A 26,107-nucleotide genomic window follows, 5' to 3' on the forward strand; every position below is an offset into this window, starting at 1 on the left:
TTTAAAAAAAAAAGTGAAATTCTGAACAATTTAATTTCATTGTGACTGGTTACCAAATCACTTAAAGGAGTTTTAAAGGCACAAGGTCTAATATATATATATATATATATATATATATATATATATATATATATATATATATATATATATATATATTATAAATCTCTCTTTTTTTTTTTTATCCCTGCACATGCATTAGAAGACATTCATATAAGACCTATATATAAAAAAAATATTACAATACAACATCTGTACAATGTACACATACAATAAAAAACATTATGAAAGAAGAAATGATTTGGATTTAACCGTGCGCAAGTTAAAAAAAAAAAAAACCTATGTAGCAGCCTCCCCAGCAACCCCCTAATACTTACCTGAGCCCCATCTGTCCAGCGATGTCCACGAGTATCTAAGACAGGGATTTCAAACTGGCTCTCCAGCTGTTGCAAGAGTCCCATCATGTCTCTGCCTGTGGGAGTCATGCTTGTAACTGTCAGCCTTGCAATGCCTCATGGGACTTGCAGTTTTGTAACAGCTGGAGGGCTGCCAGTTTGAAAACCCTGATCTAAGCTGTCCGGGACACTCCTGATTGTCTGAGACACAGCAGCGGCGCAATTGGCTTTCAATCAAAGTCAGCCAGCCAATCAGGGGAGAGAGGGGGCAGGGCCAGGTTGGGGCTCCATGTCTGAATGGATACACGGAGCTCTGACTCAGCTTTAAGTGGCCCTAGCTCAAGCTACAATTCCAGTTCTTAAGGCAGGGATCATACTGCGGCTCTTATGTATTTCAGGAAGATCATCTTTTGTTTTTTATGTGCTTTCAGATCCAATATTTTATCATGCCTGTGGAAGAAATGGAAATTGTTTCTAAGGACGCATTTTCACTCTGTTTTTAGTTGACAAGTTAATGGGACTAACTATTCATTCTGCTTTAATTGGCTAAAACAATAGAACAGCAACATTTAAGGTTTTGAACATTTCTTTATTACATGGATTAGAAGACATTCATATAATAAGACCTATATACAAAAAAAAATAATAATATAATGCAACATCTGTACAATGTACACATACAATAAAAAACATTATGAAAGAAGAAATGATTTGGATTTAAAATGTAATTGTATTGTAACTGCCCTCATGTTGTAAAGCGTTGTACAAACTGTTGGCGCCATTTAAATCCTCTATTATAACAAAGCTGAACTCTAGGCAAAAAGCTAGACACACAGCTAAAATGTACGTTTATGTGCCAAAGCATTTGTAGCTGTTCAGCTAGTCTTGTGGTTTACCCTCCTCTGCCACAGCATGCAGCTTTGCAAGGGAAGCACTCTGTGCCTAGTTCTGCTTCTTCTGTCGCCTGTCTTCCTCCAGGCTGCTCACTCGACAAATAAAAACGCATAAGCACTGCTATTCATTTAGCAAGGAGAGGATGATGTTTCAGATGAACCAGAAAGTAATAGAGCAATGATCCTGTATGGCAGACTTGTATAAATCACATGACTAACTGTACAGAATCATACATCCTTGAACAGGTAAAAATGGTAAATATATTTTACCTGGTGCTCCACTTTAAGAGCAGAACCCACACATGTAGTGAAATAATTTTGACTTTGGGGACCTAAAGTGACACTACTCTGATAAAAAAAAAAATATATAATTCAACTATGTATTCTTAAATCAATGTGTTGCTCACAGACTTTTTTTGTTTGCTCCTCTACTTTCCTATATACAGTCCTATAGACTTTGGACTACAGGATTTGTAGTGTGCATAGAGCACATGACCCTAATAAGTATTGCTTGTTCCAAACAAGTGAGGATGGAAAAGGAGAGGCTCGGGAGATCACAGAGAACATTAAGGAGAAAGAAAAACACTAACAACTATTACAGGGCGGCCATTAAGTAGTGGATGATTATGAATTACGTTTGGAATAAGGATATCATTAGTGTCACTTTTAATGCCAGCATGTCAAGCCCTGATGCAGGGAAAATGTTGAGCCCCGAAACACGTTTTATCCTCCTTTTATATATATATATATATAATAAAAAAGCAACTGGACTCATTCTAGTTCTGTGGTGCTCTCATCCCTTTTTATATTTCTCAAAGGCATTGAAAAAATCGAGGAATACAACTTTTTTTTTTAATAATAATAAAAACAACAAAAAAAAAAAAAAAAGTGCAGACATATGACCAAAAATATAATTTGACAGTCATATGTTTATATAAACTTGTTATTGTAACAAATATATATATATTTTAAGGTTCAACAGAGGATTTTTACAGTATACAGCTCTATCTAATTTATTCTTACGATGCATTAAGACGTTGAACATATATTTGTATGTTGATCCGTGGTGGACGATAAAGCTGCGTTTTGTTTATGGCAGATTATTGTAACAATAGCTGACCTTTCAAAGCCTAATAGTAACTAAGAATTACAAATCACAGTAATAAATCACCTGTTACATTATTTGTCTCTCAGACTTCATATAATGTAATATATATTAAATATAATAACAACATTTGCATTCATATAAACACTTCTGTAGATCATACATATGTATGTACTTGCAATGACAGAGTAGCCCTGTACGTAGTATCCATGTCCCTGGAACGTGACATCACATAGGTAGGTCCATCAATCACAGCATAAAATGGCCTGTACAACTGACCTTACATAAACCATTCGCTGCAATATGTGGAATGGTCACTTATTTTATAGTACCAGTATATGTACTATACTGTATATATAACAATGAAGTTCTCTGCTCAGCAAAGCATGTACAGTCTGGAGCAGAATTGACCCGCCGTCCTTGTGAGAGGTCCAGCTCTATGCCAATGGACAGAAATCTGGAAAAGAAAAGGAGTCAATGAATATGGATGTGCAGGGTATGAGCATTTCATCAGCGTGGTGGTTGCAAAATAAGATACAAAGAACCCCTAGTGGTGATCTAACTCGCTGGTATGTGCCAAAAAAATTTAAAAAAATTTGTTCCAGATAGAGTGACCCTTTAAAGCTGAACTCCTGGCAGATATAAAAAACACAAAGTAATGTAGTTCTATAATCATTAAAGTGGAACTTCTCTCTCCCAATCAACATTGATTATTTTTAATCCTTATGCTGCTATCATTAGTAAATAGATAGAAAAGTACATCATATTTTCTTCTCTTAATTTTTTATTTTTTTTTTACATTTCTTTAGTTACTGCCTGGTTTCTTGCCCAGGCAAATGATGTCATACATCCCGGGAGTCTTCAGGAGAGGAGAAGAGGTTTTCTCAGCTAAGCACACCCTCCTGCCTGCATGCATGCATGCTTCAGCTAAGGGCGGATGGATTCCATGAAGTAGATGCTAAATGAATCATTTGCCATTACTCAAGATGGTCAGGGCCAGAAATACTAGGGGAGTGTTTTTCAAAGTGATTTCTCAACAAAATAAAGCAAGGAGACATGGATGGGTGGGGAATTTTGCTTTGAATGTTAAACATTCATTAAATAGTGTTAGTTTTTTGGTGCTCACATGCAGTAAAGATTCGCTTTAAGATATTAAATGCTAATTTTTTATTTTTTTGGGGGGAAGAAGTGTAAGAACCTGAATTTGACTTATTAGCTCCTGTAGAGCAGAAACTGGAAGATGAAGAAGCAGCACAATCAGCCAGCTGTGCTGTGGTGCAAAAGCATGCTGATAGGAGAAGGCAGCATGACAGAGTGATGAGCTCATCAGTCTACTGCTCCTCCTTTCACTGTCCAATCACACACTGGGGGATGGACAAGGCCTACAAGTGTTACTAAACTGCATCAGAAAAAATGATCATGTCTCCTGCTCTACCATACTATTCCCTGATATAAATGTTAGACTGGGGGGGAGAGCTTTTTATCCTTTTATTCCTTCTAGTGGTGAAACTGTTGAACAGATCGTTTTGCACAGAGTGGCCCCAAACATCCTCTTCTGGGGTCCCCCGCGGCAGCTCTTGTGTCTCCTCCCCACATCAGATAACCCCTTAGGAGAAGAGCTCTCCCAAGGGGGTTACCTTTCGGGCGTGCTTCAAAGTCCAGCATTGGGCGTCCATAGCCACCGAATGTATGACTCGGCCTCGCCCCCCACGGCATTGGATTTTATTGACAGCAGCGGGAGCCAATGGCTGCGCTGCTATCAATCTATCCAATCAAGAGTCGAGAACAGCGTGTCTCTGTCGGGTCAAGTTCCAGGGCCCAGGGAAGTCAAATGGGGGGGGGGGGGAGCGGTCACCTGCCAGTTGTTTTTCCACCTTAATGCATAGGATGCGTTAAGGTGAAAAAACGCAAAGGTTTAAAACCCCTTTAAAAAAAAAAATGCAGTTGAAGCATTTTAAAGTCCAAACAATTATAGAAATAATAGAAATATAGAAATAAAAAAATAGAAATATAGAAATAAAATTATGGCTTTGATTGGATACAAGGAGATGGGTTTGAAATTGCCCCGATCAAAAGCAGTTTAAAATCCAATCTTTTAAAGAACATGGAGGCTGTCAACGTATTTTTTATGTTTGGTTTCACAATTGTCCGAATTCTGGTGATGGGTAGTTTTTGGTGATTACTTGCAATCATATTTTCAAGTTCATACAGGCGACTGGGATGGGGGTAGTAAAAACAGGTGGTTGATCCACATTTTTAATAGTCCTGGCATCCCCACTCCAAATTTAAACCCCCGGGATAAAAAAACGAAACAAAAACCAAGTATTCAGTATCGCCCCCTAAATCCCTGTATACTGCAGTCTGGAGGGCGGTAAAGTTTGCCACCCGTTTGATAGAAGCTTTTTCAGTAAGTTGTAATATCAAACTTGAACCCAGAAGGCACTGAAACTGTCCTTAGTACAAACCTGACCTGTTGGGTCCTGAGGACAGGAGTTGAGAACCACTGATCTAGAAGATTCACTGGTGAATTTTCTGGTTCATTTGGATCCTAGATTTTTAGGTATTTTTAGTTTGAAAAAATTAAGGCATTCAGAACATACCTTATGTGCTCCTTTCCTCCTCCAGGTGGCGCTCCTCTCATGAAGTTTCGCAGTTGCAACCCTCTAAGTGGAAGACTCCAGCTTTCATATTACGAGTCACCACCAGGTCCACCTACAGGCAGTAAAACACAGAATGTAATCTTTAATTACTTGCTAGAGATCAACATAAGCATAAGAACATACGTCCTTTAATCTCCCTAGGCTTCCCAGGTTTGCACACCTGCACGGCCCATTATGACAGGTTCCCACCATCGTTGCACTGAGTTCCTGGGCCTGCACAGTTGCTATACCTATTATAAGGGCCTACCACCCTCCCTGTAAGGGGTTAGCACCATCCCAGAACTAAGTTACTGGGTCTGTACATCTTCCGTGCCCATTATGAGGGGTTCCCTCATTTCTGCACTGAGTTCCGCAGTCTGCATACCTGCTATGCCTATTATAAGAGTGCCCAATCATCCCTGCATGGAGTTCTCTGGTCTGGGCATTTTCCACGCCCATTATGAGGGATTCCCACATTCCTGCACTGAGTTCCCAGGTCTGCACACCTGCTGTGCCCAATATGAGGGATTCCCACCATCCCCACTGAATTTTTATTCTTTTATTTTATAGGGGGCTAGAACATACAAAGGTGGGCAGGAAAACCCCAAACTCCCAGGTGTCTCAGCAATTCCTAATATATGTGTCACTACAAAGTGATTACCTCGTCTCTTGTGAAGAGATTCAGCATCTGAAAAAAGAAATCTCTGCTTTCAGGTCGAAATCCATTAATTTCATTGATGTGATCACCATGGTGGAACACACAGCCAATTTCTGCAGGACCTTTCCACTTACTCACACTGTTAAAGAAAAGATAGAACATTTTATATTTCTATAGTGTGTGTGTGTGATATACTATATTGAAAATGCATATATACTGTACAGCATTCATATATTTAATGAATGAATACAAATCCCTCACTCTTGCTATAAAATACAGAAAAATAAAAAGAAATTACATATAATAATAATTAAAAAAAAATATATATATATATATATATTTTTTTTTTTTACACAGCCAATTAAAAATTATTGTAAAGCTACATTTAAAAAAAGATATAACATACATGTTATACTTACCTGATCTGTGCAATGGTTTTACACAACGTGGCCCTGTATCTCACAGCTCACGATCCAACAATCGTGCTGTCTGCTCCTCTTCTCCTTGTGTAGGCTCACTCCCAAACTGGGTTGTGTGCTTCCAAAGACACACAAACAGTGTGGCCTGGCCCCACCCTCCGCTCCCTCTTCACAGGATTTGACTGACAGCCACAATTGCTACTGCTGCTGTCAGTAAAGCCTGTGAATACAGGTAGGGCAGAGAGCGGGGCTGGCAGCGGCGATATTGTTGGATCGTGAGCTGTGCCAGGTAAGGGGGGGTTACACATAAAGTGGATGCCTATAGAACCACTTTAATTTGTGTTTTTAGATCCTCCTGGAGGTCAGCTTTTACAGCTAGTATCAGCTTCTTGCCATGCCTTTACAGGGGAGCTTAGACTGGGCCATGGAGAAGCAGCACAAGGAGCCATTATATGCACTATATTGCTAAAAGTATTGGGACACCTGCCTTTACACACACAATGGCATCCCAGTCTTAGTCCGTAGAGCACAATATTGAGTTGGCTCACCCTTTGTAGCTATAACAGTTTCAACTCTTCTGGGAAGACTGCCCACAAGGTTTAGGAGCATGTCTATGGGAATGTTTGACCATTCTTTCAAAAGAACATTTGTGAGGTCAGGCACTGATATGGATGAGAAGGCCTGGCTTGCAGTCTCTACTTTAATTCATCCCAAAGATGTTCCATCAGGTTGAGGTCAGGACTCTGTGCAGGTCAGTCAAGTTTCTTCACCCCAAACGAGTTCATCCATGTCTTTATGGACCGTGCTTTGTGCACTGGTCAAAATTATTTGGTGGAGAGGGGATTATGGTGTGGGGTTGTGTTGCAGGGGTTGGGCTTGGCTCCTTAGTTCCAGTGAAGGGAACTCTTAAGGCATCAGCATACCAAGACATTTTGGGCAATTTCATGCTCCGAACTTTGTGGGAACAGTTTGAGAATGGCCCCTTCCTGTTCCAACATGACTGCGCACCAGTGCACAAAGCAAGGTCCATAAAGACATGGATGAGCGAGTTTGGGGTGGAGGAACTGGAACACCCAAAGGTCAGTGGGAATTGAGTCAGAAATTATGGCAGGAAGGCTTCACTATTAGAGTGCAAATAGGTTTGATAACCCAGGGGTGGTAGAGCCCAACTACAACTGGAGAATCACTTTTGAGAAAATAAACACTTGACCAAAAAAAAAGAAGAAAGTAACAGAAAAAAAATGGTACAAAGATAATATAAACATCATGTAGCCTCTAATCTTGACATGCGGTTCTTACCATAAGCGTTCTCCGACCTCCTGAATATTGAAGTAATTCCTTAGGTGAGCCGTTGGGATGGTAAGATACATTTTCACATAATCAGAAGAATCTTGTTCACTACAAAATAAAGAAAAGGAAACTGGTTATCAAATTCTGTCTGTCTATCCCATACAGTGGACCCAAGTCCCAGATTCTGCTACCCAGCCATCTTTATAGAGCAGATAAATATAAAAATCCAACATTTATACGTTTTATTTTTGTTTTTTTTTAATACATAAACTATATTACTGCCCTACCTATTGGCTTTAGATATATTTTAACAATGAGCAACACTGTCCAATATTTTTTGTAGAATTATGGCAGCTCTAGAGAATTTACTTACAACATCATTTTCAGAATGTAAGCTCTCTTCAGCTGACTTCTCTGCGAATTTGGGGACCTGCTTGGTTTTGGTGGACAGTAGTTGTTCGGCTCCTCTGAACTGTAAAGGAAACGTGAACATTAGTTACATTCCCAGGTACTTGCAACCTTACTGGTTATGGGGCATTTAGGAAGAGTATTATGGTAGATTAGAGCAGGTCAAGTCAGGAAGAGAAAGCTGGCTGCTGAGATCAACAGTGTGCTGATTTTAATCTTAGAATTCTGACTTTCAATATCAGAATTCTGGCTTTTAAATGCAATACAAAAAGTTTATTTTAGGATGGCTCCAGGGCTCTTTCGTAGGACTCTTCTCTACCGGCTGGATGGAAGTCTTTCATTTCAGATTTATGACGTTTAACCTTAGAATTCTGACTTTCAATATCAGGATTCTGACTTTTAAATGTACTAAAGAATTCTGACTTTAAAAGTCAGAATTTTGTTTAATACATTTATTTTAGGATGACCCCAGGGCTCTTTCTTGGGTCCTTCTATACTGGCTGGCTGGCTGGAGGTCTTTAATCTCAGATTTCTGACTTTTAATCCTAGATTTCTGATGTTAACCTTAGAAGTCTGACTTTCAATATCAGGATTTTAACTTTTAAATGCAATACATAATTCTGACTTTAAAAGTCAGAGTTTAGTCTCACGGATTTCTTTTAGGATGGCTCATAGGGCTCTTCCATACTGGCTGGCCGGAAAAGACAGACACTTTTTGTCAATAGCTCTATATATTTATCTTTATTTTTATGTTTTATTTTTATTTTTTCTTAGTTCCGCTCATCCCCTGCTGAGCTCCACTTACTGTCTCCATGTTCTAACACTAACAGTCCTCTTTGGGCAGAACAAGATGGCAGAAGACTTGCATCATAATGCCCATTTCTTGTGAGCCCAGCCTGTCATTTACACCACCCCCCAAGGGGCACATTTAATGCAGTCTGGGCTTACAGTGCTCCAGGACTGAACGGTGCTCACTTTATGTGTCATTCTGTGAATGCTGCTCAGTCCAGAGAGAATTGACTTCCCTACAAACCAGCAGAGTTCTGGATAAAATATTAGATTAGGGCCACACTTTCCAAAGAAACCTCGGCCTGAGAGTATGGCATGTGGGCACCTGAGATGTCTGTGTGTTTTTTTTATTTGTGTTCATGTTACAAATAGGCATTAATCAGACTGGCTGGTGTTAGGGAATTTTTGTGTCCATGTATACTGCAGTATTAGGTTTAAGATACCTCTCTAGGTTTTTCCAAGGACCAGAATATCTTCCATTGCAGTAATCAGTCTGCTAAAAAGATACAGGCCTTCCTTTAACAAGATCTTTCATTATGTTTTTTACAGTTCTGTGTCGTTCCCCCCCCCCCCCCCCCTGTACTTGTAGTTCTTTGTCCCATGTTTTGAGGTGCTTTCCAACCATAGTTTTGAGCAGGTTCCCTTCCCTCCTGCTGCAGCCAATCCAACAATAGCTATGATACGGCTGATTCGTAGCTAGGCTTGCCTCAGCTGTAAATACTCTCGAGACAAGCAATGACAAGAGAAATGCAGAGGGAGTGAGGTAATGTCAGCCTATGCATTACTCTTGCCGTTGCTTGTCTCAGGACAATGTACCATGTAACACAAGCTAAAGAACTGTAAAAAAAAAAAAAGATAGATTCTTCTTTAAGCCACATCTCTGCATAGTTTAGTCAGATTTGTGGACTTGTTTAAGAATTGGAAGTGTGATATTGTGTTCATTGTTGAGAAGATGGCAGGTGTTTGGATGTTGAAGGCATTGTATTTTCTAGGCAAATTTCCATCTTGCTGTCTAATTTGTATATCAGATTTCCCCACCATCCTGTACTTTTTCTTACCACAAGCTCCTCTGTGCATCAAGGGGGATCTGCGTTTGGCCTGTGGAGTCCCCAGTATTTGTCTCTGAGTCCTCGAAAGAGTCCGAAAGGTCTTGCGGTCTATAAAGAAAGAAAAAAAATTATCTTTTATCTTCCATTAAGAACTTTGTTTGGACTCACAAATTCCTGCCCATCATATGGAAAAACACTAGTTTGTATACACATTTATGTGACCGTGGCAGACATCAACCAGCTGTGCTGACCACTCTTGAAGGGGATGATCATCTGAACAGATCAAAAAAGAGAACAAAAAACAATATTCAAAGGGGACTCATGGAGGTTGCCATTGCTGGACACTGTTTTTGAGAATGGCATTTCCCTGGCCTCCATGTTGAGGTTTGGAGTCAATGCTTTGAGCCCTTGGCCAGGAACAGGTATAGAGATATGTAATTCTGACACTTTTTTGACAGAATGTTGAATTACTAAAAGTGGAGAGTGCAAAATCTGGTGCATCGCTGCATAGAAACCAATCGGCTTTCAGGTTTTTATTGTCAAGGCTTAATTGAACAAGCTGAAGTTAGAAGCTGATTGGCTACCATGCACAGCTACCCCGGATTTTGCACTCTCTAGTTTTAGTAAATAAACCCCGCCACACTTTTCCTGGGTCTATCACTCAATAGCAGCCAACATCCCTGTTCCTGATACATAGACGACCAGTGAAAGGAGTTTTATATGAATTACAGTGATGTAAATATTAAAGTGATTGTAAACCCTGTTACACCACTTTTACCTACAGGTAAGCCTATAATAAGACTTACCTGTAGGTACCCTGAATATCTCCTAAACGTGCACAGTTTAGGAGATATTCACTGTATCCGCATGTGTCAACGTCATCGGCACATACGCACTGAAGAAATGGCCCGGTCATGCATGCACAGGCGTGACATCTTTGCGGCTCCAGCCAATCACAACTCCGGAGCCCGTGATACCCAGAAATAACTAACTCTGGGGGTCATATCACCATTCGCAGCAGTGTGCGGGGACCGCTGTAATAGCTTCAATCTAAGGTAAGTATTTCATAATGAGCTAGTATGCGATGTATACTAGCTCATTATGCCTTTGTCTGGCAGGGTTTTTAGTTCTGCGCTTACAACCACTTTAACCACCTCCCACTGCACATACACGCCCGGGGGGAGCTTCCTCCTTCTGAGTGGACGTTCAGGAACGTCCCTCAGAAGGTGGTAGATTGCGCGCGCGAGTGCCCTCGCAGCGTCGCGATCCCAATGCGCTTGTGTCATCCGGACACGGCGCATCTCTGATTGGCAGGAGGGATCTGTGATTGGCCCTCCTGATTACATGACGACTGTGTCCAATCACAGCCATCATGTGACATAAACAGAGAGCTGGTAGTTGTCCGTGAGGAGAGGAGAGGGGATCTCTGCAGCCAGCCAGTGATCAGTGAGTATGAGCTATTTTTTACAGCTTTTTACACACTGATCACCGGCCCAGTGCTTCACACAGTGTAGAATGACAATGTCCCCAAAACACTGTCCCCATACATGTCCACACACATGTCCCCACACAGTAAAAACACCTGTCCCACATATGTAACATTAAAATCATATGTCCCAATGATCATCTGCACACATATGTCCGTGATCATCTGCGCACATCTGTACATGATCATCTGCGCACATATGTCCGTGATCACACAAACCAATTATTCTACACTTAACAGGATATTTTTTTACCAAAGACTTGTAACAGAATACATTTTGGCTTAAATTTATGACAACATTTGATTTTATTGAATTTCTTTTCAAACATAAAGTAGAAAATATTGTTTTTTTATTTATTTTTTATTTCTGCTTTTTTATCTTATATCCCAAAAAATAAAAAACTGATTTGTGAATAAATACCACAAAAATAAAGCTCTATTTGTGTGAACAAAATGATAAAAATTTCAGTTGGGTACAGTGTTGCATGACCACGCAAATCTTTATGAAATTGCAAGAGCGATGAAAGCTGAAAATTGGCCTGGGAAGGAAGGGGTTGAAAGTGCCCAGTATTGAAGTGGTTAATGTGTAAGTAAAAGCAAAACATTTGTTTTTAGTTTTGGATAGAGTGGAGAGGGATTAAAACACCTATTAGGTTTTAATTGCTGTGTTCCCACTCGAGAGGTTCCCCCTCTCTATTTGTCCTGTTTACCATTATTATTGAAAGTGAAAGTAAAAGAAAAACCCAAAGTTTGACTTGTCCCCAGAAAAAGAATAGAGAAGAAATCTTGAAATCTTCCAATGGGGATTTCCTCCCACTTCCTGTTTTAGCTTCAGGAGGTGAAGGTAAATCTCCCCAATGGAACACAGATGGCAACAATTTTTTTTTTACAAAAATCAGACAGATTATAACCCTCCCTTACTCTATCCAAAGTGAAAAATGGTTTTGACTATAGTTCTACTTTAAACAGCAGGGAAGTGAAAATGTAAAAGTTATGTTGGGTTAATAACATCTTAAAGTGGAGCTCCACCCAAAAGGGGAAGCTCCGCTTGTCTTCCTCCTCCCCCTTTCCGCTGCCACATTTGGATCCTTTTGGGGGGAGCGGGTACCTGCTTTTGACAGGTACCAGTTCCCACTTCTGGCTCAGCCTCCTCCTCCTTCCCACCGCAGCCGGCCCATTCACAAAGAGCAACGTGGTTCACACATGTGCAGTAGGAAGCCGGCTTGGGTAAAGACATTGTGGGCTCCCTGACCAGGTAAGTGCCCTAATATTAAAAGTCACCAGCTACCGTGTTTGTAGCTGCTGACGTTGAATTTTTGGGGGTGGGGGGCCGGAACTCCCCTTTAAATCATTCAGTTCCTAAAAAAATATATAAAATCTTAAAGCATACACTCCCTTAAAATAAAATACAGTTTATCTTTAAATTATTAGAAAACATCTTTTTTGCTGATATCAGCCCTTTTCAAAAACACAAACACAGAATATGCAAAGTTATGCTTACAATTGCTCCATGCACATATACACATTCTCATCTGGGGAATCAAAGCGTTCCTCCTCCTCAGTATAGTCCAGCGATATACGATTAAACTATGAAAATCAGAAAGACACTAGTTAAAAAGTGAAATCATTGCATTTAATATAGTCACGTTAGTTGTCACACAAAACCCACTCAGACCAGTTGTACATAGAGGGCCATTTTTCTCTTTCTAGTGATCTGCAATCTACTCTACTGTGTTATCTCTCTAATGGTGGCCATGTATTTAGCAATTTGTGATTGATCTAGGTATAAGCAATTGCAAACAAGCAATTTATACAGCTGTGCCACAAGGTTTTGGGGAAACAGAACATTGGATGCCAATTGTTAAATTCTCAACACCAACGCAGTTTTACATGGATTCTTTGCAATAAGACCTCGTTGTAGAGTGTAACAATTATATTCCTGAAAGCTTTGCTTTGGGAATTATGAGAGTTCATTGTTTAATATGGCAGAATTTGGATATCTGATATATGGGCTAATTTATACAAGAGACAAAACAGCGGTCTTACCCCAGCCCTTGGTACATCATAGATTTCTGTGTCGCTGTCGTAAGCCGTATCTACACTGGTTGTCTCCTGCTGTAAAGCAAATTCAAAAGGCTTAGTAAAGAAAAGGACAGAATATCGTTCTTAGGGACTTATGTATAAAAAGTCAAATACAATTACAAATTTATGGTTAAAGGATTGTAGGCACCTGACCAGCACACCTACTCTATGGCCATAAAGTATATGGATCCCCCTGAAAATGATTGAGTTCTGTTGTTTTGAGTAGAGGTTATTGTCAATACTACATCATACAAAGACATTTTAGACAATTGTTCACTTCCGACCTTGTGGAAACTGTTTGGGGAAGATCCTTTTCTGTTCCAGCATGGCTGTGCACAAAGATAGCTCTATAAAGACATGGCTTGACCAAGGTTTGGTATGCAGGACCTTGAGTGGCCTGTACAGTGCCCTGACCTCAACCCTACTGAACACCTTTGGTGTGACTTGGAAGGCCAACTGAACGCTGTGCAACCTCAATACTTGACCTGACAAATGCTCTTCATTCTACAAGCTTATGGAATGTCTTCCCGAAGGAGCAGAGGCTGGTAAAATCAGAAAAAAGAAAGAACTGCGCTAACCACGAATACCCAAATGTGAGTAGGGTATGTATATGTGCCAGACCCACGATATGGGTCTTAGTGTCTTAATATCTCCAAGACCACCTCCAAAGTATAATGAAAACCATATACAAATAAGTGCAATTTAAATGCAAAAACAAACCATAAATACGTGTCAAGAGTGTGAGTTCCCCAAACACAGTATGAGTAAATCAAACTCAGTGCATATACCTCTAAAAATAAAGAATTAAAAAATAGAATAGAATATGAAAAAAAATATTTGCAATTTTTTTACATAAATGAAATATCAAGAAAAAAAAAAAAAAAAAAAAAAAAAATTATATTTAGAGACACCCTATATAATGTCCATATAGTTATATGTCAAAAAAGATAATAATAAAATGTCCATATAGTAAACAAACACCAGTGAAGTAAAACTTCAAGTGGAGTGCAGCAGTGAAGGACAAACTTCAAACAGCTGAGTTATAAGTACACAAAATTAAATCTTCTCCAAAGATGTATTGTGCTTTTCCCAACACCGAATGAGTGAATTGGCTTCTTACCAGATCCAAGCGACCCCCCGTTACAGAGGGTCACCACAGGCGACAATAGTCAAAGAGTATCCGGATAGCGATTCCTCCTCAAGCGATCCTGGATCTTTCACGCGGTAGGGTTATGGCTGTTATTCCACATATCACTCCCAACTCAACGTGGTATCACATAGGGAAAAACATAGGCTCCAGATAGTGTAAAACCAAAAGACTTTAATTTGCAAAAACGAACGTGTACACTTACATAAAAGACTTTAAAAGCAGGTTCAAAACAGAAGCGTGCACCGGCCGGATGCACGCCAACGCAGAGACCGACCCGTCCTTCCTGGTCCAAAAAGCACGAACACGACTGGGGTGACGTCGACACGTTCGCACCGCCCTACGCGTTTCGTAATAATTTACGTCGTCCAGGGGCACGGGCGGCGTGCGACGTCACCCCTTTTATAACAATCAACTTAACCAAGCCTCGCTTTGGGTCAGCGGCCATCTTAGATATCACTTAAGCATTAGGAATCAATGACCATGGGCCAAGCCTCACTATCAATCACGAACGTCAGATGTACGTGTCTGCAACGAACGTCCTATGATTGTAGACCATACCTCGTTTCCATACGAACGTCATATGGTCATAAACCAAGCCTCACTTCCAGGTAATGACCCTATTGGACGAGAGACGTGGCAAATGCCCTCATTTCAAACTACCCTTCCTATGTCCAGAAATAGGGCATAGTGTAGGTCAAAAAAGAGGGTGAACTAAAGCAAAAAATCAATAAAATGAGAAATAGTGATAGATAATAATAGAATAAAACCAAAAAATAAAATAAAATAAAGTAAAATACCGCAAATTGGTATAGAAATACACCAAAAAAATATTTTGGAGTGGAGGCAGTGAGACTATTCCTAGAGAGGGGGTCGGGTCTTCCTTCACCTCAGATTGATTTCCTAATAGAACTTCTGGAATATGCGGCCGGACACAACTATTTCTGGTTTGACCAGCAATTTTATCGCCAGGACAGGGGTGTGGCCATGGGGGCAAAATATGCCCCCAGCTTGGCCAACCTTTTCATGGCCAAATGGGAGGAGGACATCATTGATGCCCCTAGAAGGTCTGAGATAGTCCTGTGGGCGAGGTATATCGATGATGTCCTCCTCCTTTGGGAAGGAACAGAGCCAGATTTGCGGTCGTTCATGGATAGTTTAAATGAAAACAACAGAGGGATCAAATTTAGTTTTGAGGCCAGCCAGGATGAGGTCAATTTCCTTGATCTCAATATCAGGAGGGTTGGAAATGAGTTCATCACATCCACATATTTTAAATCCACCGATAGGAACTCGTATATCCCTACCGATAGTTGCCACTTTCAACCTTGGCTAAAAGCTGTTCCCCTGGGGCAATTTTTACGCCTCAGACGGAACTGTTCGGACATTGCAAAATATGATGAACAGGCAGCGATTTTGGCAGGTAGATTTTTGGAAAAGGGATATGATCCCGTTTCCCTTGATGCAACCATGAAGACTGCCCGGACTAGAGATAGATCTTCACTACTGGCAGATAGACAAAGTGCTAGGGCTTACATACAGGGTGGTGTACCGTTTGTTACGACTTTCTCAGTCCAACATCGCGGTGTAAGAAATTTGATTCAAAAACATTGGCACTTACTCACTAGTGACCATGTTTTGAATCCAATTCTACCTGTTAAACCCCAAATAATTTTCAAAGGGGCCTCTTCACTGGGAAACAAGATTGCCCCCAGTGTACAAGACCCGCCTAGGGCCAATAGGTGCTTCTTTCAAAATCTAATTGGTTACTATAAATGTAAGAACTGTCAGGTCTGTACCCTGAATCTACATAGGGGCACTAAGATTTCTAGCATTGCATCTTCAAGCACCTCTAGAACATACGAAATAGAGTCTTTCATCACTTGCTCTTCGGAGGCTGTGGTTTACCTTTTACAGTGCCCTCCAGTACATAGGGCGGACCAAGAGGGCACTCCGCGTCAGGCTGAACGAACACATAGGCAACATCAGACGTGGGTTTGATAAACACCCTGTGTCCAGACACTATGACCAGACACATAAGAGAGACCCATCAGGCACCCTATTTGTCGGTTTAGACAAATATAGGCCCCACTGGAGGGGAGGGTCCCTGGTTAGGGAAATATCCAAGCTCGAAATGGCCTGGATTCATAAATTAAAAACATATGTTCCGTTTGGCCTTAATGTGGACACCGATGTAAATGCCTTTATTAATAACTCTTGAGGTGACCTGTTTGATATAATGCTTCTCTACCATGGCTCTTGTATCATTTTCTGTGAAATACCATTTTACTGTACTTTTTTCTTGCTGTTTTATTTTGGTATGTATTATTGTAGAACATATCCCTGTTTTTCTCCTTTTTGGCCCCTTTTAGATGGCAGGCCTGGCTTTGGGTTTGGCGGCCCTCTAGATGTGGGGACTCACGGCTAATTGCATTCCTTGATATCTGTTTGGGATGCCCTAGGCTAATCTCTGGGTAAAACGTGAGTCAGAAAGGTTTTTGAAACATATGTTTACAGTAGCCCCAGTTTTTAACTGTATTTGATGGACATACAAATACATCAAGAAACGCAAAATATTTTTTTGGTGTATTTCTATACCAATTTGCGGTATTTTACTTTATTTTATTTTATTTTATTTTTTGGTTTTATTCTATTATTATCTATCACTATTTCTCATTTTATTGATTTTTTGCTTTAGTTCACCCTCTTTTTTGACCTACACTATGCCCTATTTCTGGACATAGGAAGGGTAGTTTGAAATGAGGGCATTTGCCACGTCTCTCGTCCAATAGGGTCATTACCTGGAAGTGAGGCTTGGTTTATGACCATATGACGTTCGTATGGAAACGAGGTATGGTCTACAATCATAGGACGTTCGTTGCAGACACGTACATCTGACGTTCGTGATTGATAGTGAGGCTTGGCCCATGGTCATTGATTCCTAATGCTTAAGTGATATCTAAGATGGCCGCTGACCCAAAGCGAGGCTTGGTTAAGTTGATTGTTATAAAAGGGGTGACGTCGCACGCCGCCCGTGCCCCTGGACGACGTAAATTATTACGAAACGCGTAGGGCAGTGCGAACGTGTCGACGTCACCCCAGTCGTGTTCGTGCTTTTTGGACCAGGAAGGACGGGTCGGTCTCTGCGTTGGCGTGCATCCGGCCGGTGCACGCTTCTGTTTTGAACCTGCTTTTAAAGTCTTTTATGTAAGTGTACACGTTCGTTTTTGCAAATTAAAGTCTTTTGGTTTTACACTATCTGGAGCCTATGTTTTTCCCTATGTGATACCACGTTGAGTTGGGAGTGATATGTGGAATAACAGCCATAACCCTACCGCGTGAAAGATCCAGGATCGCTTGAGGAGGAATCGCTATCCGGATACTCTTTGACTATTGTCGCCTGTGGTGACCCTCTGTAACGGGGGGTCGCTTGGATCTGGTAAGAAGCCAATTCACTCATTCGGTGTTGGGAAAAGCACAATACATCTTTGGAGAAGATTTCATTTTGTGTACTTATAACTCAGCTGTTTGAAGTTTGTCCTTCACTGCTGCACTCCACTTGAAGTTTTACTTCACTGGTGTTTGTTTACTATATGGACATTTTATTATTATCTTTTTTGACATATAACTATATGGACATTATATAGGGTGTCTCTAAATATAATTTTTTTTTTTTTTTTTTTCTTGATATTTCATTTATGTAAAAAAATTGCAAATATTTTTTTTCATATTCTATTCTATTTTTTAATTCTTTATTTTTAGAGGTATATGCACTGAGTTTGATTTACTCATACTGTGTTTGGGGAACTCACACTCTTGACACGTATTTATGGTTTGTTTTTGCATTTAAATTGCACTTATTTGTATATGGTTTTCATTATACTTTGGAGGTGGTCTTGGAGATATTAAGACACTAAGACCCATATCGTGGGTCTGGCACATATACATACCCTACTCACATTTGGGTATTCGTGGTTAGCGCAGTTCTTTCTTTTTTCTATTTCTGTTTGGTGTATTCTTGGTGTACATTTTGAATTGCAGCTTCCGTTCAATACCATTTGTAGTCCGTAGCGCAGTTTTTTCCCCTTTTTTCGCTGGTAAAATCAGCTCCATAAAAACATGGATTGACCATTTTGGTGTAGAGGAACTTCAGTGACCTGCACAGAGCCCTGACTTCAAATGTTCTAAACACCTTTGGGATGAATCAGAACACCAATTGCAAACTAGGTCTTCTTATCCATCACACCAAACTAGTCAAACCATGTCTTTATGAAGCTTTCTGTGTACACAGGGGCACAGTCATGGTGGAACAGAAAAGGGCCTTCACCAAAAATAACTTTGTATGTTGTGGTAATAATGGAATCCCTCACTGGAAACACCTGAACTCATTTTGCAGTGAGATCAGAATCAAGATGAAACAAATAATAAAATAGGTTAAACAGTATTTTATATATTAAAAAATAGCAACTGTTTATGATTTACAGTGTTTTATCAAACTAAATGTTATTCAGTTGCCCTTTCACATTGCAGCCGCGGCTGCGTTAGCGGTAAAGCGCATCTAATTTCTTATCGTACATCACGGACACAGAGCCATAGTAGTTACTATATGGGTTATAGGCCAGCTTCAGGTGATGGACACTGGCATGCCCTAAGACAAAAAGTTTACTCCCTATATAACCCCTCCCACTACTGGGAGTACCTCAGTTTTTTCGCCAGTGTCTAAGGTGTTGGTCACGAGTATAGAAGTATATAAGATGTGCTGTGCTGAGCTCCACTGGAGCAAATCGTGCTGGGGCTAGCCATGCAGCCGGATCCATTCAAAGTGTCTTTTTGGCCGAAGTGAATGTTACCCGGGCCTCGTGTCTGAAGAAATTAGGTTTTGCCTGTAAACGCTTCCAGTACTTTTGGTATTAAGGCCATAAAGCTTTACTGGCGGTGGTGCTATTACAGGTCCAGGATTGTGGGATTCCCAGGGGGTCCCCAGCTCCTGAAGGTTTGTTAACGGTCTTATGGTTTTACCACAGAAAACCCTGTGGCGGGAAAGGTAAGTGGAGTTTTCTAAGAATTTTTTAAATTTTTTTTATGAATGTTTCCTTTAATTTAGTGAAAGAGGTTTGTTGACACAGGCATTCCTTTTGACGCATTTACTATTGCATCAGGCTGAGCATTAATAGCAGTGGCAGGGCTGGACTATTGCTCAAGCAGTGGGTGCGTTCCTTCTGGTAGTACCTCTGCTTTGTGCATCGGGCTATTGTCGGAAGGAGGGGTAAAAGCACCTTAAAAAAGGGCTCTAGAAAGACTTCTACAGCCACAAGGAAGCCTAGAACCATCTAAAAAAAGATGGCTTCCTCCCCTGAGAGTGATTTGGCTGATCAGAGTGACCCATCAGGAGTGTCAGGTGTTGCAGCTGCTCTTAACAAACAGCCCCTGTATATATTACTAAACGTTTTTTTTTCCTCAACCATTTTAGGCTTGGAACAAAACAATTGATGTCTTAATCGCATCCCAGAGTGGGACTAAGGGTAACTGGTCCCGTCCATTACCCAGGACCCTCAAACTGAGGAACGGGGGGGGGGGGGGGTGATGAATTTCTCTCAAGGGACCAGGAAGAAGCTAGTGACTCCTCTTCCGAAGAGCCTAATACAGAGGGATCAGGTTCACAAGAAAGGTTGTTGGTACAATCTCTCACTGAATTGGTCTGCTCCTCATTTTTGCTGCCAGTAGCGGAGTCAGTTGATGAGCCCACTTCTGGTATGTGTTTGCTAAAGCCTCCCCAAACTATTCATGCTTTTCCTATACATTCCTTACTAAAAAAGTGTATGTATTCTGATGGGGAGCACCCAGATAAACAGTTTTTTCCTCCAAGTTTTCAACACTTTATCCTATGGAAATATGTCATAGGTAGGATCCTTGAATTTCTACAGATGGGATTAGAAATGAATCTGGCCTTGAGTACTATCAAAGGCCAGGTGTCGGCCTTATTGGTGTTTTTTCAATGACCACTTTCTTCACACTGTCTGGTTTGTAGCTTTATTCAGGGGGTAACATGGATTAAACCTCCAGTTAGGTCACCCCTGAACTCTTGGTACTTGAATTTATCCTGTCGGCATTACAGAAACAGCCCTTTTTTCTGTTGCCATATCTTCTGCAAGAGTTGGCTGCTCTTTCTTATAAAGAGCCATATTTGATTATTCATAAGAATAAGGTTGTGTTGCGTCCTCATCCTAATTTCCTACTGAAGGTTGTGCCAGGTTTTCTTTAAACCAGGATATTATTCTGCCTTAATTTTTTCCAGAACCTCGTTCTGCGAAAGAAAGGTCACTACATTCTCTTGATGTGGTGAGAGCAGTCAAGGTCTTTTTGACTCAGATTCGTAAAACAGATGTTTTGTTTGTGTTGCCAGAAGGTCCTCAAAGAAGACAGGCAGCGTTGAAATCTACTATTTCTAAATGGATTCGTCAAGTTATTATTCAAGCTTAAAAGGTTAGTTAGTGGTAAAAATGATTTAAAAAGGAAAATTCCACCTTTTCATATTAAAGCGCACTCCACCAGGGAGGATAGTATTTCCTGGGCAGTGCATCACCAAGCCTGCAGATCTGCAAGGCTGCAACTTGGTCTTCAGTCCATACATTTACCAGATTCTCTCAAGTAGATGTAAAAGGTCATGAGGATATCGCCTTTGGGCGCAATGTACTCCAGGGTGCAGTATAAGTCCTCTAGTCTCTTAGTGCCCTACTTTTGTTGTGTCTCCCTCCCTTCAGTTGGCATTGCTATGGGACATCCCACATAGTAACTACTATGGCTCTGTGTCCCGTGATGTACGATAAGAAAATAGGATTTTTAAAACAGCTTACCTGAAAAATCCTTTTCTTTGAAGTACATCACAGGACACAGAGGTCTCCCCCTTCTTTTGGTATACACGTGTATTGCTTTGCTACAAAACTGAGGTACTCCCAGTAGTGGGAGGGGTTATATAAGGAGTGGACTTTTTGTCTTAGGGTGTGCCAGTGTTCATCACATGAAGTTGGCCTATAACCCAATAGCAACTACTATGGCTCTGTGTCCCGTGATGTATTTCAAAGAAAAGGATTTTACAGGTAAGCTGTTTTAAAAATCCTATTTTTAGAGCTGCTGTACCGGCAGTTTTTGGCCGCTAGCGGGGAGCTTTTAACACCCGCTAACAGCACAGGAAAGGGTTAATAGCGCCCATGTAGCGCCACTGCTGAAGCGCTTTGCAGGTGCTTTGGCAGCTGTGTCCATTCATTTCAATGGACGGGGCAGCGGAGGATCGGTGTATACACTGCTCCTCCACCGCCCCAAAGATGCTGCTTGCAGGACTTTTTTAACATCCTGCCGGCACAGCGACCCAGTGTGAAAGCACTTGGGCTTTCACACTGGGACTGCAGATGAGGCATTTTTTAGGCGCTTTACAGGCACTATTTTTAGCGCTAAAGTGTCAGAAAAATGCCTCAGTGTTAAGGGGGTCTTAGGGTTTCCATTGACTTAATTTATATTACCTGATCTGCGAGGTACAATCTTCTAAATTCGTTCTTTAGCGAGTTCCTGGCTGGTATGGCATCAGAACATGTTTGAGATCTCTTTCGTTCTGCGGGCTCTGTCTACACAATGGAAAAACACAATATATATTTGCAACATATACTAGAACATATCAGAAAATAAAATTATTTTTTTACTGCTCCTTAATACTTTTTAAATGCATAAAGTAGGTTTGAAGGGATCTCCTCTCACTTCCTGTTTTGGCTATTGGACAGGAAGTGAAGGGAAATATCCCTAATGGGACACAGATGGCAAAAATAAACCTTACAGGGGTTAGGACCCTCCCTTTGACTTTTGACCTTTTTGAAATCCTACATAGGTAGCACTGCCTCAACAATACTTCTTAATAGTAGATTTGGTCAATTTGCCTGTCATGGTAGCATGACCTATAGCTTAAGAACAGCTTAAGAACAGTTATGGTTAACTAAATTGATAAAAGGACCCCCAATTACAGGCACAAAAGGGCCACACAGAATTTTCAATCAATGCAACACGGTAGAAAGACATGAATCAGGAGATGGTCAGAGACTGTAAACATATATAGGAGTTGCTGGAGACTGGGAAATTGCTTCAGGAGAAGCCTGGTGACCCACTGAGGGGATTTACTAAAACTGGAGAGTGCAAAATCTGGTGTAACTCTGCACCAAAAACCAATCACCTTCCAGGTTTTATTGTCAAAGCTTAACTGAACAAGCTGAAGTTAGAAGCTGCATAGCTGCACCAGACTTTCCAGTTTTTGTAAATCAACCCCATTATGTAAGACTGCTAGAGATCTCTATTAACTATCCATTTAAGTCAAGGCTTACATATTTTTTTTTTTTAGCTTCCTATGCCCCGCTCAAAAATGGCTTGTTCCGCATTTAATATTTCTCTCAGCAAGGTCCATTAAAAAAGAGGAAAACGCATAAAAAAGTAGATAGAAAGCTAAAAAAAATAAGTATATTATATATGTAGTATATAGTATATAAGTATATTTTTCCTTACTAGTTTCAGTAAACACCAAGACAAATCTCTGTCTACGGGGGCCCAAGTACCACGCAGTACCACCACACTCAGGCCATTATTTGGGCACCTAGGGTTTAGAAACTGTAATTTTGCCGTGAAAGAGGATGTAAGATGAGAAAGATCTGACCAGCACTGAGACTGCTAATAGCAATAGCAAATCTGATCTTGATGTGTAATATATCTTGTTTCTCTTGCATCTTAAACTATGTAAGTGGCTCTTCTCGTATTTTAGTATTGTTGACATGACTCAAGACTTTGACTTCAAGACTCAAGTCCAGATACACGTTTATTCCAAAGAATAAAGGTTTACAAAGCCAACTCATTTCAGGGGCTGCCCCCTTCGCCAGGGCTAAATAGTTACAATAAATAATATTGATTGATCAGTGATAATCATTTATAAAATAATATTAATAGATTTATGTTACATAAAAATAGAACTTAAAAAATAATAGTTAATATCTTTGTTTTGTTGATTAATTTATGCTACATAAAAATAGGAAGATACAAATAATAATTATATTATATTGCATAATTTATGTTACATTTTAGATCTAGGGAGTACATCCCCCATAAATTGTTGGCTTTTGTAAACGATCTATCAGTGGAATAAAATTGTGTCTGGATTTGAATATTACAGTGTGGCTTTACAGATCTAGCCTCACTCATCCTCATCACAACACAAGACAACTGAGGAAATCCCTCAGTGTGTAAAAGCCGCCAACCCAAAATTCTGATTCTTCATATCTCCTCCACCACCATGCTATTAGATAATAAAAAAAACAATATAAAATAAATTCTGCATTAATATATCTATGGGATATGTCATTTTGTAGATTTAAAAAAAAATAAAAGACAAGTTTGGACTTTATTTATTAGAAAAAAATTATAATATAAATGATCCATAGGAATTGATTTACTAAAATTAGAGAGTGTAAAATCTGGTGCTACTCTACATAGGAACCAATCAGCTTTCAGGTTTGTATTTTGTCAAAGCTTAATTGAACAAACTGAAGTTAGAAGCTGATTTGCTACCATGCACAGCTGCACCTGATTCTGAGTGCTTCCGTTTTAGTAAATTAACCCAATAGTAATTAAAAAAAAAAAATTTTGCAGTAGTATAGTCTTTTTTCTGCTCTGAATGAAGCTGACGTGGGCATAATAAAAGGAAGAACATTTTTTGGTATTCTTACCATCAAAGGATTTAAAGGCTTGCAGTCTGTAATTTCTTTCCTTGAATTTGGATCAGTGTAACATCGCTGTCTATCCTGTGTCTGAATACAAATGTGTATATGTATATATTATATTTCCCATTTATACACTTTGTTCTACAATGACACTCATATTAAATGAAATCACTCTTCAGTTTCTCTTCAGTTATAAAATATGGTTTAAAGCAGAACTCCAGTTCCTGCTAGCACATAGTCCAGTACAGATAAAAAAATAAATAAAATAAAAGTCAAGGCTTCCATTTTTTTTTTTTTTGCTCCCTATGCCCCTCTCAAAAATGTCTTGTTTCACATTTAATATTTCTCTCAGCAAGATCCATTAAGGAGGAAAATACATTAAAAAAAATAGATAGCTAAAAAAAAATAAACCAAACCATTTGCCAGTTTAAGGCCAATCTAAAGTATATTTTTCCTCACTGGTTTCAGTAAGCACCAAGTCAAATCCCTGTCTGCGGGGGCCCAAGTACCACACAGTACCATCACACTCAGGCCACTATTTGGGCACCTGGGGTTTAGAAACTGTAATTCTGCCCTGAAAGAGGATGTAAGACGAGAAAGAGCTGACCAGCACTGTGACTGCTAATAGCAATAGCAAATCTGATCTTGATGTGTAATATATCTTGCTTCTCTTGCATCTTAAATTATGTAAGGGGCACTGCCCATACTTTAGTATTGTTGACATGATTTAAGATTCAAGACTCCAGTCCAGATACACACGTTTATTCCAAAGAAAAAAGGTTTACCAAGCCAACTCATTTCAGGGACTGCTCCCTTCTCCAGGGCTAAATAGTGACATCAAAATAATATTGATTGATAAGTGATAATCATTTATAAAAAAAGATTGATAGATTTATGTTACATAAAAATAGTAACTTAAAAAATAGTAATTAATACCTTTGTTTTGTTGATTCATTTATGCTACATAAAAATAGGAAGATACAAATAATAATTCTATTATATTGCATAACTTATGTTACATTTTAGTCCTAGGGAGTACATCCCCCATAAATTGCTGGCTTTTGTAAACGATCTATCACTGGAATAAAATTGTGTCTGGACTAGAATATTACAGTGTGGCTGTACAGGTCTAGACTCTCTCATCCTCATCACAACACAAGACAATTGAGGAAATATCTCAGTGTGTAGAATCTGCCAACCCAATATTCAGATTCTTCATATCTCCTCCACCACCATGCTATTAGATAATAAAAACAATATTAAATAAATATTAAATAATATCATGCAATAACCCTTCCACATTATATTCAAAGCTTAAAAAGATCGTTTTAGATACACTTTAAATTAAGCCACTAACGGGTGTCACCTAAACTCCAAAACATTCTGCATTAATATATCTATGGGGTATGTCCACTTTCATTTTATAGATTTTTTATTAAATCAATGACAAGTTTGAACTTTATTTTTTAGAAAAAATAATAATATATGATTCGGGGCATGATCCATAGTAATTGATTTACTAAAACTGGAGAGTGCAAAATCTGGTGCAGCTCTACATAGGAACCTATAAGCTTCCAGGTTTGTATTTTGTCAAAGCTTAATTGAACAAACTGAAGTTAGAAGCTGATTTGTTACCATACAAAGCTGCACTAGATTCTGAGTGCTTCAGCTTTAGTAAATTAACCCGATAGTATTTTTTTTTGAATAAATTTACAATAGTGTAGTCTTTTTTTCTGCTCTGAATGAAGCTGATGTGGGCATAATAAAAGGAAGAATTTTTTTTTGGTATTCTTACCGTCAAAGGATTTAAAGGCTTGCAGTCTGGAATTTCTATCCTTGAATTTGGATCAGTGTGGCATCGCTGTCTATCCTGTGTCTGAATACAAATGTGTATATTTATATATTATATTTCCTATTTATACACTTTGCTCTACAATGACACTCATATTTAATTAAATCACTTTTCAGCTTCTCTTCAGTTATAAAATATGGTTTAAAGCAGAA

The 26,107-nt window shown here is 39.6% G+C and overlaps 1 protein-coding gene across 6 annotated transcripts in view; it reads right to left on the minus strand.

Moving 5' to 3' along the window:
- Positions 1-960: 960 nt before the first annotated feature.
- PLEKHS1 (pleckstrin homology domain containing S1) overlaps positions 961-26,107 on the minus strand; it is a 42,339-nt gene continuing 17,192 nt past the window's right edge. For 3 of the 6 annotated variants that reach the window (XM_077454987.1, XM_077454985.1, XM_077454990.1), the window contains 11 exons: positions 25,899-25,979; positions 24,110-24,190; positions 21,875-21,976; positions 13,175-13,243; positions 12,630-12,715; positions 9,652-9,750; positions 7,770-7,868; positions 7,406-7,504; positions 5,691-5,826; positions 4,991-5,102; positions 961-2,847 (listed from right to left, as the gene is read on the minus strand). In XM_077454987.1, coding sequence (XP_077311113.1) covers positions 5,028-5,102; positions 5,691-5,826; positions 7,406-7,504; positions 7,770-7,868; positions 9,652-9,750; positions 12,630-12,715; positions 13,175-13,243; positions 21,875-21,976; positions 24,110-24,190; positions 25,899-25,979 — 927 coding nt within the window. In that variant the 3' untranslated portion in view covers positions 961-2,847; positions 4,991-5,027. The remainder of the gene's footprint in view (positions 2,848-4,990; positions 5,103-5,690; positions 5,827-7,405; positions 7,505-7,769; positions 7,869-9,651; positions 9,751-12,629; positions 12,716-13,174; positions 13,244-21,874; positions 21,977-24,109; positions 24,191-25,898; positions 25,980-26,107) is intronic. The other 3 variants (XM_077454986.1, XM_077454988.1, XM_077454989.1) reach the window with 3 other exon arrangements.

Source organism: Lithobates pipiens, unplaced genomic scaffold (genome assembly GCF_037356315.1).
Source record: "Lithobates pipiens isolate NorthernLeopardFrog02 unplaced genomic scaffold, aLitPip1_a1.2 Scaffold_25, whole genome shotgun sequence".
Classification (NCBI taxonomy): Eukaryota; Metazoa; Chordata; class Amphibia; order Anura; family Ranidae; genus Lithobates; species Lithobates pipiens.